Source organism: Prionailurus viverrinus, chromosome A3 (genome assembly GCF_022837055.1).
Source record: "Prionailurus viverrinus isolate Anna chromosome A3, UM_Priviv_1.0, whole genome shotgun sequence".
NCBI classification, from domain to species: domain Eukaryota; kingdom Metazoa; phylum Chordata; class Mammalia; order Carnivora; family Felidae; genus Prionailurus; species Prionailurus viverrinus.
The window spans coordinates 67304580-67318516 of NC_062563.1; the positions used below are offsets into that span (position 1 = coordinate 67304580).

Here is a 13937-nt window from a genome sequence, read left to right on the forward strand (position 1 = left end):
TGGAGAGAATCTAGAGAAGGTGGAACATGGAAGAAGGAGACTGACTGAGAGACTCGTGCACTTGGAGCATTTCGTTAATGTATTAGAAGCTGGGCTGGCAGAGACCCTGTCACAGAAACATTAAGTCAACACTGGAGATAGCATTGTTAGAAATGTAACGAGGAATGGCTGGAAATTTGCCTCTCTCTCTCTCTCTCTCTCTCTCTCTCTCGACAGAGCATGCAGAGGAGGGGCAGAAGGAGAGGAAGAGAGAGAAACCCAGGCAGGCTTCATGCTATCAGCACAACAACGTGGAGCTCAAACTCACAACCATGAGATCATGACCTGAGCCAAAATCAAGAGTTGGATGCTCGGGGACACCTGGGTGGCTCAGTCGGTTAAGCATCCGACATTGGCTCAGGTCATGATCTCACCACGGTTTGTGAGTTTGAATCTTGCGTCAGGCTCTGAGCTGTCAGCCTGCCCTAGATTCTGTGTCTCCCTCTCTCTCTGCCCCTCCTCCCCCACGCTCACACTCTGTCTCTCTCTCAAAAATAAATAAACATTAAAAAAAAAGAGAGATGCTTAACCGACTTAGCCACCCAGGTACTTCCAGAACTTTGTTTTCTAAGGGAAGGAGTGTTAGTTGGGGCATACATTCAGCTTCAGTCCTCTGAAGCCCAAAGTCAGCAAGGTGGCTCCATGATGTTCTCAAATGGCCTTTACTGTGGCCTTTATCTGATTTGTAGGATTCCCTTCTCCATCTGCCAGGAGCCAAGGCTTTCCTCTCCTGCTCCATCAGAACCTGGTCTTGGAAGAGGCTCTGCTACTGGTCATTTACACTTTAGTGTGAATATGTCATTGTACTCCCTGTCCCGGAGATGTCTGCATTCCAAGACTGAACTTTCCCATGAAAGTTGCTATTGCTACAAATGGCATTCCAGTTGTCCAAGAGCAAGGAAGGAGTTAGCTTAGGTGTAGGGACAATGTTAGCTCACATTTTTTCAGTTGCAGGATAACCTAATTCAGCCCGTAGACGAAGGGGAAAATTATTGGCTCACCCTCATGGGAAGAAAGCTGAGAAGGCTCCCAGATTTGGAGGAAGAATTGTAGGCACCAGCGTTGGGGAGCGCAGCTGGGCTGCCTCTTCTTCCCTTTGCATAGTGATTTTCCGCTCTCTTCCTGCAGAGAGGGAGGACAATTACCTCCTGACCGCCCCTGCAGGCAGGATGCAGTAGACTGGCACTCAGCACCTATCCCACCCTCCTTCTAGAGGGCTGTCCTATACTGCAGAGCCTAGAAAGCTGAAAGCTATATTCCCCAGACTCTCTTGCAGCTACCAATCGGATGAGATGTGGATTCTGCATGTTAGATGCATTTGGACAAGATTTGAAAGGCAGATTGGAGGTAGAGCCTGGGCCTCTGCTGTTTGCTGCTGGCAAGGGGGTCTGTCTGATTTTTCTGGAGTGGCTTCTTCATCATGGTGGCCTTTATGAAAACAGCTGCTTCCCCAATCATAGCAGATGTAGCAACCCCCTTAGTGCCCTGGCTCTCTGGGTGTGTCTGTCTTGAGAGCCTTTTTGGCTTTCCCAGTGATGTACAGGCTGTTTGCTAGCCCAGGGTAAATACAAAGTAAAGCCCATCGGAGACTAAAAATAGAATGAATAAGTTTTACAGCCAAGCAGAAAACCTGATCGAGGAAAGGGTCTGGGAGGGCTGTTCAGATGAAGTTTGGGGAGGGGAAATGGAGTAGGTCTTTTTTTAAAAGATTGCAAATTCTCTGTGTCCCACAGCAGGAAAGCAAAGTCTCCTAGTGATGCTGACTGGGTCTGTCAGTTGTGTAAGCACGGAGGGTTGGACGGGGCCTCCTGGCTGCTTGTGGTGCCCGTCTTAGGATTATGGTGCCCAAGTGTCTCTCCCAAGCACATAAGACCCTGCCTGGGGGCTATGGCAGCAGTGCCCTGGAGCATCACTGAGTCAGTGTCAGTGACCTAGGTGGCCAGGTCAGAGTTTACCACCTATAATAAATGTGTTATGCTTAAACCAGGTGGACTGCATTCTACTGCATTAACTTTGCCTTGACTGGTGCACCAGGCCTAGCTTGTAATTTAAAAGAAGAAAGGGCCACTCCATCACACCCGATCCTTGTAAAGCCAATGGGGTGCTCCCCTGGCCTGCGGCGTGTGCCCTCCCTTATACCAGTGAGGATGTGGAACCATGGGTGATCCAGCCTAGAGGGAGGATGCCAGGTCCAGTATGTAGGTGGTCTCACTCCTTACCATCCAAAGGCTCTCACCCTTGCCATGCTCCTATAAAGAGGATTGTTCTGGCTCCTGGCCTCCCTTGTAGGTGATGATGAACATGTGACACTCTTCCGGTCAATGAGATGCCAGCAGAAACTCCCTAGGAAGGCCTGGGCAAGTCACTTACCAGGAAGTCGCCCCTCCTACTGCCTGCTGGTGGCAACATAGACATGAAACTTGGAGGTGTGGCTGCCTCTGGCACCTGAGGTGATCAGCATGAGGACTAAAACATGCTGAGGATGGTGAGCGGGAGAGAAGGCGAGCTGGCCTTACTGCCTTACTATGGCACCTGCTCCCAGACCTCTGGCAAACATCAAATAAAACCCTATTTCTGTCTCTTTGTTCCTCTCTGTTGGATTTTCTGTTAATTGCAGCCAAACACATTCCTAATTAACACAGGAGGCACCCTATGATTGACAAGTCCGCTAGACCACAGGGAGGTGGGGCAGGTTTTTCAAAAGGAAGGACAGGGATATCAGTCCCAGAAGAAAGGGACAGGAGAGTATCCTGGGCAGACAAAAGGAAAGGCTCCAAAATCTACTTTGATGGGCCTTCTCAACACCCCTAAACCCTCACCTTCAGGCAGCACTCAAACTGTGGGTATGTGCTTACTGAGTGAAACTCAGCAGGATTGTGACCTGATTATGAGCAGAAGGACTTTAAGAACATTCTGGATCTGGAGAAACAGAGACGATGGAGTATAGGTAGAAAAGGTCTATAAACTTGGGTGTTAATTGGCCGCCGAGATTAAAAAAAAAAATTTTTTTTAAATGTTTATTCATTTTTGAGACAATGCGAGAGACCAAGTGCAAGCACTGGAGGGGCAGACAGAGGGAGACACAGAATCTGAAGCGGGCTCCAGGCTCTGAGCTGTCAGCCCAGAGCCTGGCGCGGGGCTCGAACTCATGAACCATGAGATCATGACCTGAGCCAAAGTCAGACGCTTAACCTACTGAGCTACTCAGGTGCTCCTAATTGACCACTGAGATTTTGATAAATACCACCCCCCATCCCAGGGTGGCCCTGGAGTTCAAGCTCTCTGACCCAGAGCTACCTAGAGCATCCTTTGTAATAGCCCTTGCTGCAGTGACAGAAATAGTTTTTAGCTGTGCCGTCCAATGTGGTAGCTGTTAGCCACATGTGAGTATTGAACACTTGAAATGTGGCTCCTGCAACTGAAGAGCTGAATTTGTAATTTAATTAAAATTTAATTTTAAATTCATTTAAATTTAAATAGCTGTGTGTGGCTAGTGGGCACTGCCTTGAACAGCAAAACTCTAGAGAATGGTCCTATATTTGTCCTGGAGGAAGCAGAGACACATGGAAACGGTGACCTGAAGCTCACAGAGGTTCTCACAGGGTTGGGAATGTGTGTGGAAGCTTCAGCTTTCGGCAGGAAGCTGGCCAGCCTTCAGTGGGCATATTTCCTTCCATCCTGCATCCAGATGGCCAGTCCTGCTTAGCACAGCCCATGGAGAAAGAGCTGGCATAAATTGTCCATGTTGGGTTAGCCACTTGGCAGATGTTTGCTAAGTATGGTTCTTAAAGGAATCCTCATGGACACTTGCATTTCTCCCCCCTCCCCTCCTCTCCTGAGCCGCAGTGACAGAGCCCAAGGGCCAGCCCTCACTTTGTTGATGTGGAAGAGGAGCCTCAGTGAGAGCAAGAGGTCTGCTGGCAGGCAGCCAGAGAGGCAGCAACAGGGCAGAAGGGAGCGCTCATCGCCTCTGGTTAAGTGATTCCACTGACCGTTTCCTTGAAAATGGAGTAGGAAGGGGCCAGGGAGTAATTTGCTTTGCCCACACTCCAGTTCTTCCAGGCAAGAGATCATTTCCCCTCCCTGGTCCCCACCCACTTCCCCTCCCTGGTCCCTCACTTGCCACTCCCCCTGCCTGGCTCACTTCTGTCCCTCATCAGCATGCTCACCTTGGACACCCTGCCTCTGAGGGCCTTCTCCACCTGGATGAAGAGCTGGCTGCATCCCCCTGGGCACTCCCACAGCCCAGACTGCCCCGTGGATGTGTGGCTCCCATCCTGCCATACTGCGGGGCCTGGTCTCCCGGATGGTGAGGGCTGTGCTGTCCTTTTCACCCTTGTCTCTCCAGCCCCTAATATGACGAGACGGGGGGCTGGCCCTAAACTAGACAAGTTACTTAACTCTCTGACCCAGGACAAAATGGGGGAAAATACCAAATTCCTAGGGGAGGTAGGGGATAGTGAGATAAATATGCAAGGGCCTGGCTTGATAAATGTAAGCTTTTCTTCTTAGGCGAACTGAAGGGTAACCTACCACAGAAGGGAGAGGGTTGGCAGTCCATTGGGCATGGCTGCCTGGGGGTCTAAAACGTCAGAGGAATCATAGGCCTCCAACTTGGAAGGAAGGCAAGTACTCCTTTGTGCAGCTAAATCACCTGCCTGAGCAGATTATGCAGCTGGGGCATGGGGTCCAGAGAGAAAGGAGGCTTGCTGGGCTCCTCCACTACCACAGTTAGCTAATGGGTCTTAGCTGGAAGCAGGGTGATAGGAAGCTTTCATTCCAGAAACACTGTAGGCCAGTGTTTTTTCAAACTGCTGAGTGTGATTCATCAGGAAATCAATGTAATAGCTTTGACCAGCATTAAAACAAAACAGAATAGAAAATAGTACACTGTGTCACACTACAGTCTGTGAAACTTTTGGGGTAGGGGGAGAGAGTGATTTTGTAGACTGAGGGGGACGGGACCCATCCTTGAGGGACCTGTCAACTACTTCTCATCTCTAGGGAAGGCACCCTGAGGGAAAAAGATGACCTCCATGAGGCTGTGGACTTTGCACTAATACGCTGATTAAGGTGGTGCCAAAAAGGCAAGGTTTGCAGAGGCCAGAAGCAACCATCTAGATGGAACCTCCTTCTCCAGCTGGCACTGCAGAAGCAGTGGGGACTGCCTGGTCCCTCTCAGGGTGACACCTTGTGTTTATGGTGAGCTTATACTTTTCAGAGTTCTCAACCTCTCATTGAGTTTTTAGAAGACTCCTGAGAGGTGGGGGGGGGCACAATATCATTATCTAACCATTTTAGAGATGGGGAGACTGAGGATCTGAGCCAGCACAGTGACTGCCTGAGGCAGAACGAGAATTCAGACTTCCTAGCTTCCAAGTGAGTGCACTTTCCACACTGTGACGAGAGTGCTCTGTGTTTAGAGTGTGGGTTCAAGGCCCTGGATGTCCATTAGGAGCACCAGCATTCCTGAACAAATCTTGGGAGTGAGGGGATGAGGGTGGGGGGCAGAGGTGGGGTGGGTCCTGGGCATCAGTATCTTCTCAAGTGTCCTTTGGAGAATCTGGCGCACCACAAGGGTTGAAAGCCCCTGCCACAATGAGGCCAATGTCTTCTGTGCCTGTCTTCCTTCCAGACCTGGCCCTTGGACACTGGCCCAATTCAGCCCAGTTGCCTGCGAGATCCTTTGGTGCCCCCCACCCTCCAGATGGATGTCACTGTTGTTTTGCTGAGTAACTTCCCCAGGGAGCTGCTGCTAGGGCCTGGATCCAAGAAACAGGTCTCCTGGGGCCCCCTGAGAAGAGGTGTGATCAGGGAGGTGGGGAGGCAGGAGACTCTGACAGACAGACCGCAAACAGCTCAAAGAGGTGGCAGGCTGCATTTTATTCATCGTTAATTTAAACACCCTTCAACTCCTGTCTTGGAGTTACTGCTCAGAAAAATAAATGTATTGTTTAAGAAACCCTGCAGGCTCACCCCGCATGCTCTAACCCCCTCCTGAGAGAACACAGTAGCATAGAAAATGATTTGTAAAGCAAGGTGGAGCTTCCCTAGGGAGGGGAGAGAGGAGGAAGAGGCTGAAAGAGAGGGGAAGAGGGTCTTGGGCCAGGTTAGTACAGAAATCTCATCGCTTCTCGGCGCTTAACGAGGTGCCTGAAAGTGCCAGGCCTGCCCCAGGGGCAAGAGTCCAGGCCCTGAGTCCATGCTGAGGAGCCTGCCCTGGGTCGGGAATGGTTCCAGCAGCCCTTCCCCCGCCTCCCCTCTCCCCGCCTAACCCCCACAGAGTGTGCAGCCTTCAGTGGCACCGGCACCGCGATGAGCTCGCTGTACAACAACCCCTGCAACAGAGAAGCCCCAGCGCCTCTTCTGGACTCAGAAAGGCCCTAAGCAGTCTGTCTGGATGTGCTTTCCAGACAGTGTGTGTGTGGAATTGTGCTTTTTGTTAAGAATGTAAGAAATTACAGTAAGACGGAACCACCTGGCCCACAGCTCCTGCGGTCTCCACCTCTGTGGACTTCCATATGCCTCAGCTCCCCAGAAGCTTCTCCTTCGGCTGTGAGGGCTCAGCCACCCTCACCCCCAAAGCACACAGGAAGAGGGCATTTGCTAGGAGGCCACAGGGATGGAGGAGCCCTGCTGTAAATTTAGCAGCTATTTTCCAGGGTTTGGCTTGGGTTTGGACGCTGGCTTCTATGTAAAACACAGATTCAAATTCATGCAAAGTGTACGTGAAACTCCCCCAAGGAGGAGAGGAATTTTCCAGGCCCTAGAAGATCTCCAGGGAGTTAAAAATGGGGAATCTTTCTTCTCAACGTGATCTAGACTGGGATTTTTCCTTGGGGGAAGGGGCTAGTAGCTCTGTGTAAGGCTGGTGTGTGAGTGCATGTAGGTGCACATGATGCTGTGATGTGTGAAGCTCCTGGACAAATGCCCAGGACTGACTGGCATTTTCCACAAACTGAGGGCATGACACTACCTGAGCCTTCTGACTCCTTCTCCAGGCCCAGAGGCTCTGGCTTCAATCAAAGGACAGAAGAGCCTGACCACCTGGCCTTATTAGCAAGCAAGGACATCAAGGGTGGCTTCTTTATTTGCCTGCTCATCTCTGAGAAGTCCCAGCTGCTCACTAAGATCCTGGCCTCTGTGTGGCCACAGCGGGTGTCAAGGGCTGCTTAGGGCCCCATAGCCCCAGCCTGGGAGGGGTGAGTAGGGGCCTAAGGTGAGGCAGCAACCTGAGGAGCGGGGACAGCGGCAGACTGCGGTGAGCTACCAACTTTGGGTCAAACTGGAGAGTCCTGCATGGTGGGATGGGCCACAGTATCTAAGCGAATGGGGAGCCCTTTCTTATGGGGCCTGAGGTTCAGAAGAACCTGCACCAAAGAAAGGGGTCCCTATCAGTGTCACTATTCCTGAAATGATGGTAGGACCCCGGTCCTGGTTCTCAGGGCTCACCCTCAAGCAGGATGCCACATAAGTCTGTAGGTATGGGTCTAGGCTCCATCAATCCCCCTAATTTTGGGAGCCCAGCTTTTCCGGAGAAGCAGCCCCTGGCATTTGGAGCACTGAGCCCTCTGGCTTGAAGTGAAGGACAATGACATACTAAATTTGGGTGGGGGACTAGGGGAACATGGGCAAAAATATGAGCATGCCCCTGGATCCTGAGCTACCTTAGTATGCTGGAGGCTGGTGTTTCTCTGGGAGGTTGGTGAGAGGGGAGGCTCTCTTCCCGGCCCCCATAAGCCATGCTTAAGGCTCCTTCAGCAGCTTGCTCAAGCTGCTTACAATGGTCTCCTTCCAAAGGCAGAACATAGGAGAAGAAGTGAAAACAGCTAAGGCTGCAGCATGAGCAATTTAGGATAGACTTTAGGAAGCACTCCTGACAGAGAAGACTGCCAAGGAAGGTCTTGAGTTCTTCTCTGTAGCCAGGTCCTGCTCCTCCTGCAGAGACACGGTTCTGTGCAGTCCTGAGCACTGGTCAGGGGGATGGCTTGGACACGTCTTTGGCCTGTCTAGCTCAAAGAACCTCGATAGCTAGGTCTTAAGCTTCCTGTGCCGTTGCTGGGGCTCACTTCCTCTGGGTTGGCTTCTGTTTTGCCTGTTATTAAGTCCTCATGATCTAGATGCCTCTATCATGGGGATCTCTCACCCCCTCTGTATGCTTCAGATCCCCAAGTTATTGCTCGTTGCCTGGGTGACACCTCTAATTGGATGCCTTTTCAGCTTTCCTTCATTTGGAGGGATAAACATGACACTTTACTTCTAGATCCTGTGAGAGGGCCTTGGCCTAGAGCACTTGTGCCTCTGAGTGTGCAGTCACTGCAGTGGGACTAAAGCCACGGCTCAGGTGGGGCAGGGGTGGGGTGCTCACCAGCGGGCCTGAGTGACAGTCATGGCAAATCCTCTCTGGAAGCCTACCCTTCAGGATCTAGCAAGACTGTCCTCTCTCCTGGCTGCTCTGTGTCATTGGTTTACCCTCAGATTAGGAGCTGTGTTTAAGTCCCAATCCTAATCTGAGTTAGAAATTAGCTACCCGAAGTAGCTAGAGAATCATTCAGATCCCAATGCATTTTTCCCTTCTTGTCATGAACGGGAAGGAGAAAGGGGAGGCTGACATTCAAGCATGACTCTTAATGCTGTGTGTGTGTGTGTGTGTGTGTGTTCCAGGCACATATGCTTTCTTGGAGGCCAGGGGGTGCAGATTTCACGGCTTTCCATGCCTCTCAGGCAGACAGTGTGAGGTGTCCTGGTGCTTTAGGAGTCTTAGAAGTAAGACTTCCTATCAGAAGCTGTATATATTGGTGTGTCACATTGTTTCTGTTGCATTTGTCCTTGGGACCTTCTTTTCAGATGAGGAAAATGGGCTGAAAGAGCATTATTCATTTATAGTCCAAGACCCCCAGCCTTTCGATGAAGGCAGCATCTGACCTTCCTTCAGTTCAGTGACCTCTATGCAGAAGAGGGCGTCCCTCAGCTTAAGAATCATCCCAAGCAAAACTTTAACTCTAAAACCGCTTCCATCCACCCATTCCATCAGCTCCCTACCTCCTGCCTTCCTCCACCTCCAATACAGACTGTGCGTGGAGAAAAATCCACTTGATTGTCAGTAGGGGCCAAACAGGGTTTAGAATGGGATTTGTCCCCCAAACATTATGGGCTCTGGAGCCAGATTCTCTAACATTTGCATGATGGCTGCTTTCTGGTGAGGCCGAGCCCGGTCCTGCAGAGCCCTGACTCAGAGAGGAGGAGAAAGGGGTTCTGGGGACTGCACTCTGCACCCTCAGGTTCTCTAAAAGGGGAAAAATGAACTGCTCAACGGGAGTTAAGAAACAAAATCCACACCAACAAAGCAAGATCTCATCTGAGAAGACTCAGACATTCCTGGTTAGTAATGAAAAGCATTCCCAAGGACAGCGCTGGTGAGAGAAAGGAGGGTTGGGGGTTATGAGATGTGCCTGGAGCCTCAAAGATCAGCTGGCTGAAGCAAAGCAGGGCTCCTACAGCGCTAGTGATCCCCTGCTCCCTGCCCTGCCGTCCACTCTGGGTTTTCGGCATTGGAAGTAGCTGCCCTGTGTGCTAAGTGCACTAACTCCAGGCTGAGAAAGGCCAGCTGAGCCCCTTACCATCCCAATTTCTAAATCTCGGGGAAATGCCACAGTCCGCAAGTTGGTGCTATGTTTCATCTCATTGCATAATACTACACCATTCTCCGTGTGTAGCGGCTGTTCTATTTATATACATCGGTAGGCAACATATGGCTCTCCCCACCCCCACCTGTCAAAACTGTGACTACATCACTTCTGACGACCAGAAGGAAGCTGCTAGGCTGGGCCAGGATTCTAAATGCTGCGGAGGTAATTCAGAGCCAGGAGAAGTTGCACCATATGCTTTGGGGTTGCCGGCTGCTTATGTGCATGGGGACGGGGTTCAGTGCCAGTCCGCAAAACCCAGGGATGGCCCTCTCCTGGCTGCGGTACGCACCTGGTGGGGGTCTGAGGTGCCACTTTCTCTCTCCCTGGAGGAGAATCTGCTGGGGGCCACTGTTCTTCACGAGGGGACCCACGAGGAAAGCAGGCTCCCCCCAAACCTGACCTGGATAACATCAGGCCTGGCCAAATAGTATTTCTTTAAAAAAAAAATTTTTTTTTTTTTTGGTTTGATTTTATTGGATAAAGATTAAGAAAGCGCCAGCGTCTGAGAGAAGGAAAGCAAACCACGGCCGGCGGCACGCCAGCCTGCCGAGGGTCCGTGGCGCGGCCGGGCGGTCTACCTGGAGGCGCTGGTCTCGGCCAGCCGGTTGTTCATGATGCCCAGCGCGCCTACGCCGCCGGAGAAGCCGTTCTGGCGCGTGTTGACGCACACGCTGCGCGGGTAGCCGTTGGCCGTCTCGGACAGCTGCTTCTGCAGCAGCGCCAGCGACACCTTGTTGGAGGCCGTGAGGTCGCGCATGGAGATGAGCTCGCCCGACAGGCGGCGGCCCTCGGCGTCGCTGTCGCGGGCCGCGGGGTCGGCGCCGAGCGCGGCCAGGCGGCGGCGCAGCCGGGAGCCCGGGGTGATGGCGTTGCGCCGGGCCAGGGGCGCGCCGGGCGCCGGGCAGCAGCGCGCGCAGCAGCGGCAGCTCAGCTTGCGCAGCATCCAGTTGAGCACCTGCTTGATGAGGATGGAGATGACGTTGAAGAGCGAGTAGATGCAGCACACGCCGAGCAGGATGAAGAGGAAGTTGCCCAGGCGGTAGAGCCCCTGGTTCCGGTAGGCGGCGTGCTGGCTGCTCACCAAGTCCCCGAAGCCGATGGTGCTGAAGGTGACGAAGCAGAAGTAGAGCGAGTCCACGTAGTCCCAGCCCTCCACGCTGGTGTACATGGCCGAGGCGCAGCACGACAGCAGCACGGCGAACAGGCCCAGGATCAGCAGCACGTGGTACACCGAGGGCTTCCAGCCCGCCAGGCAGTCGGCCTCCGAGAGCGCCGAGCCGCGGCGGAAGGTGGCGGGCAGCAGGCCGCTGCGGCGCAACTGGCGCTCCCTGCAGGCGCGCATGATGAAGGCCAGCAGAGAGATGATGCGCTCCAGGAAGAGGTTGAAGAACAGGATGGTTCCGGCGCAGCCGAACAGCCCGTAGGCGATGAGGAAGGCCTTCCCGCCTACCGTCGCGGGGGTGGTCATGCCAAAACCTGTGGAGACAGGGCAAGGGTCAGCGAGGTCCTGGCTGGGCAGGTGGTGCCCACTGGGCGGGGGAGCCGGGCGTACATAGGTGTTGACGCGGCTCCTACCGAGTGGCATCACTCGGGGGAGGGGAAACAGTACTTAGACATTTCTCGCCCTTGGCGGCGTGGTTCCTGATTGGGGCAACGCCTAAACTGATGGCAGAGATGTGGCTCCTCCTCTTGGGGTCTGTGGATCTAGATGGGTGGGCAGGATGGTTACTAGGAAGGACCCATAAAGACTCATGAAATGAAACCACTGTATGGGTGCAAACCATTGAGATACCTACAAAGCCTACAAAGAGATGTCACCTGCTCTCCCACCCCTCAATTTTTTTTTTTTTTTAATGTAACCAATGGCACACGTGGGCCTCCCTAGGACACAATTCCATAAAGGCTTCATTTGATCTGGGATTACTAGGGACCAGGTACAGTGTGTTCAGTCCAGGTGGCTATGTGTGATGGTCTCTGAAAAGGGGGTTTATGAAACTGACAAAAAGCTTGAGAATGAGTCCACAACATTCAGGGAGTGAGCTGGCTCTACCATGGGGTGTCATCGGGTGTCTTTCTCATCCAAGGACCACCATCACCCTTGCTCAGACTTGTGGCCAAGGGAAAGGTGGTGGCCCAGCGGGGTCCTATGCTGCCATGTGTCAGGGGTCACTTTTGTCCTAGGAGGCCTGTTCTGTGCCTGGGCAGCTATTTATTGCTTTTAGTTCATAATTAAGCCTTAACGTGTCCACTTGTTCAAAGCACAGGCTTTAAGGGAGATTCTTTATCATTTGATTTCTGCCGAAGGCTTGGCTTCCCACCAGTGTGCTCTGCCCTTGCCATCCCGGGCAGCTCTCCCCTCCCACCTGCGTGCTCAGCTGGCTGTGGGCTGTAGGCTCTCTGTGGGACCCATAACCCACTCTGGTTTCGGAAGGGGGTTTAATCTCTTTGCACAAATATTCACTGCTGCTCGGAGTCTGAGCTGGAAATAGATCATCTGCCCAAACAGCACCATGGCACCTTTCCCACCTCTGCAGCAAAAGTTCAGGGGCATCCCTATTAAATTTAGGTGCCACGTCAGAGGGGCTGCCTGTGTGCTGCTAGTGGGGTGAAGCCAGCCCTGGGAACTGGGTGCTGAAGACTTCTGTCTCACTTGGTTTACTATTTCCTTAAAAAAGCCAGAGGTAAAAGATTTTTTTCCAGTAATTCCTTAGCCTCTATGCTAATCATTCTTGAGATTCCCTGGAGGAAATCTCAATTGCCTGACCACGATCTTCATCTTATGCTTAATAACTTAATTTAGGAGAAAAGCTATGACAATATCCATGTTGAGGAAGATGGATTATATCCTTAGATTCAGATTTGGGCCACAAGAGAGTGAAAAAAACAACAACAAATTAGCAGTGTAAGCAATTTAACGGATTTTTCCACACTTCAAAGCCAAATCCAAGTTCTTGAATTCATAAAGAAATCAGCTTTAAATCTATATGGTTATATGTGGAGTGAGAGTATTTGTATTTGTGTGTGTGCATGTGTGTGTGTGTGTGCACGCTTGTTTGCATGTGCACATTTATATAAAGTCCTGGATCAATAACCCAATTGTCCACAACTAAGTCAGTCTGTTCCTACAAGGAAATACTCTACAGCAATGAGAAAGCATGAACCACAGCTACTTGCAATAATATGAATGAATCTCACAAAAAAGAAGCTGAACACAGAATGCATTCTGTATTATTCCATTTATAAAAAATTCAAATTCAAAACCAGGCAAAACCAAACTATAGTAATTTTTTTACGGACGCATTCTCGGTTGGTAAAATTATAAGGAAAATCAAGGAAGTGATTTCAATAAAAGTCACAATTGGGGTTTCCTCTGGGGATGGCAGGGGGTAATAAACGGGAGGGGACACAGGGCCTCTGGGATGCCAGAAATGTTAATCTGGGTAGTGGTTACATGGGTGTTGTATAATTGTCTAACCATGTGCCTTGTGACTTTTGTTGGTACTCTTATGATAAGAAAAACTTTTTTAAAAACTTCTATGGGGCACCTGGGTGGCTCTGTCAGTTGAGTTTCTGACTTTGGCTCAGGTCATGATCTCACAGCTTGAGTTCGAGCCCCACATCGGGCTCTGTGCTGACAGCTCAGAGCCTGAAGCCTGCTTCAGATTCTGTGTCTCCATCTCCTTCTGCCCCTCTCCCGCTCATGCTCTGTCTCTGGCTCTCTCTCTCTCAAAAATAAATAAACATTAAAAAAAATTTTTAAACCTGCTAGATTGTTAACTGTAAGGGAACTTAATTTTGATCTCTCGCTGTATAAGTGAGGGAGCAGGGGCAGAAGTGACATGATCTATAGCTTGTTGGGAACACATACCTTACACATGTCCTGGCTTCTAGCCTGGTCTTAGACCATTCTACCCGACACTGCTTCTACACATTGAGGAAAAACAGCACCTCTAATAGGGGATCACTTTGCTAGATTCCTGAAGAAATGGAAAGTCCTGAGCCTGGAAAATTAATTTGCCTAAGAGAATACTGAATGGGATTTTCCTAATCTTTAGGATTTTTAGCTGAAATCTCAAAGCTAAGAGTGACACGTGGCACATTATCCCCTATTGGAAAGAGAAGTTCTAGATGCATTTATGCAGAATTACTAGATCAAAATGGGTCTGGTGACTAGCACCCCCCAGCCCTGGGCTACATGGAAAGGCTGGG

General features: G+C 51.2%; 1 protein-coding gene across 1 annotated transcript in view; it reads right to left on the reverse strand.

Moving 5' to 3' along the window:
* Nucleotides 1-10212: 10212 nt before the first annotated feature.
* Nucleotides 10213-13937, reverse strand: part of KCNK12 (potassium two pore domain channel subfamily K member 12) — a 49146-nt gene continuing 45421 nt past the window's right edge. The window contains exon 2 of the mRNA XM_047853456.1: nt 10213-11204. Coding sequence (XP_047709412.1) covers nt 10303-11204 — 902 coding nt within the window. The 3' untranslated portion in view covers nt 10213-10302. The remainder of the gene's footprint in view (nt 11205-13937) is intronic.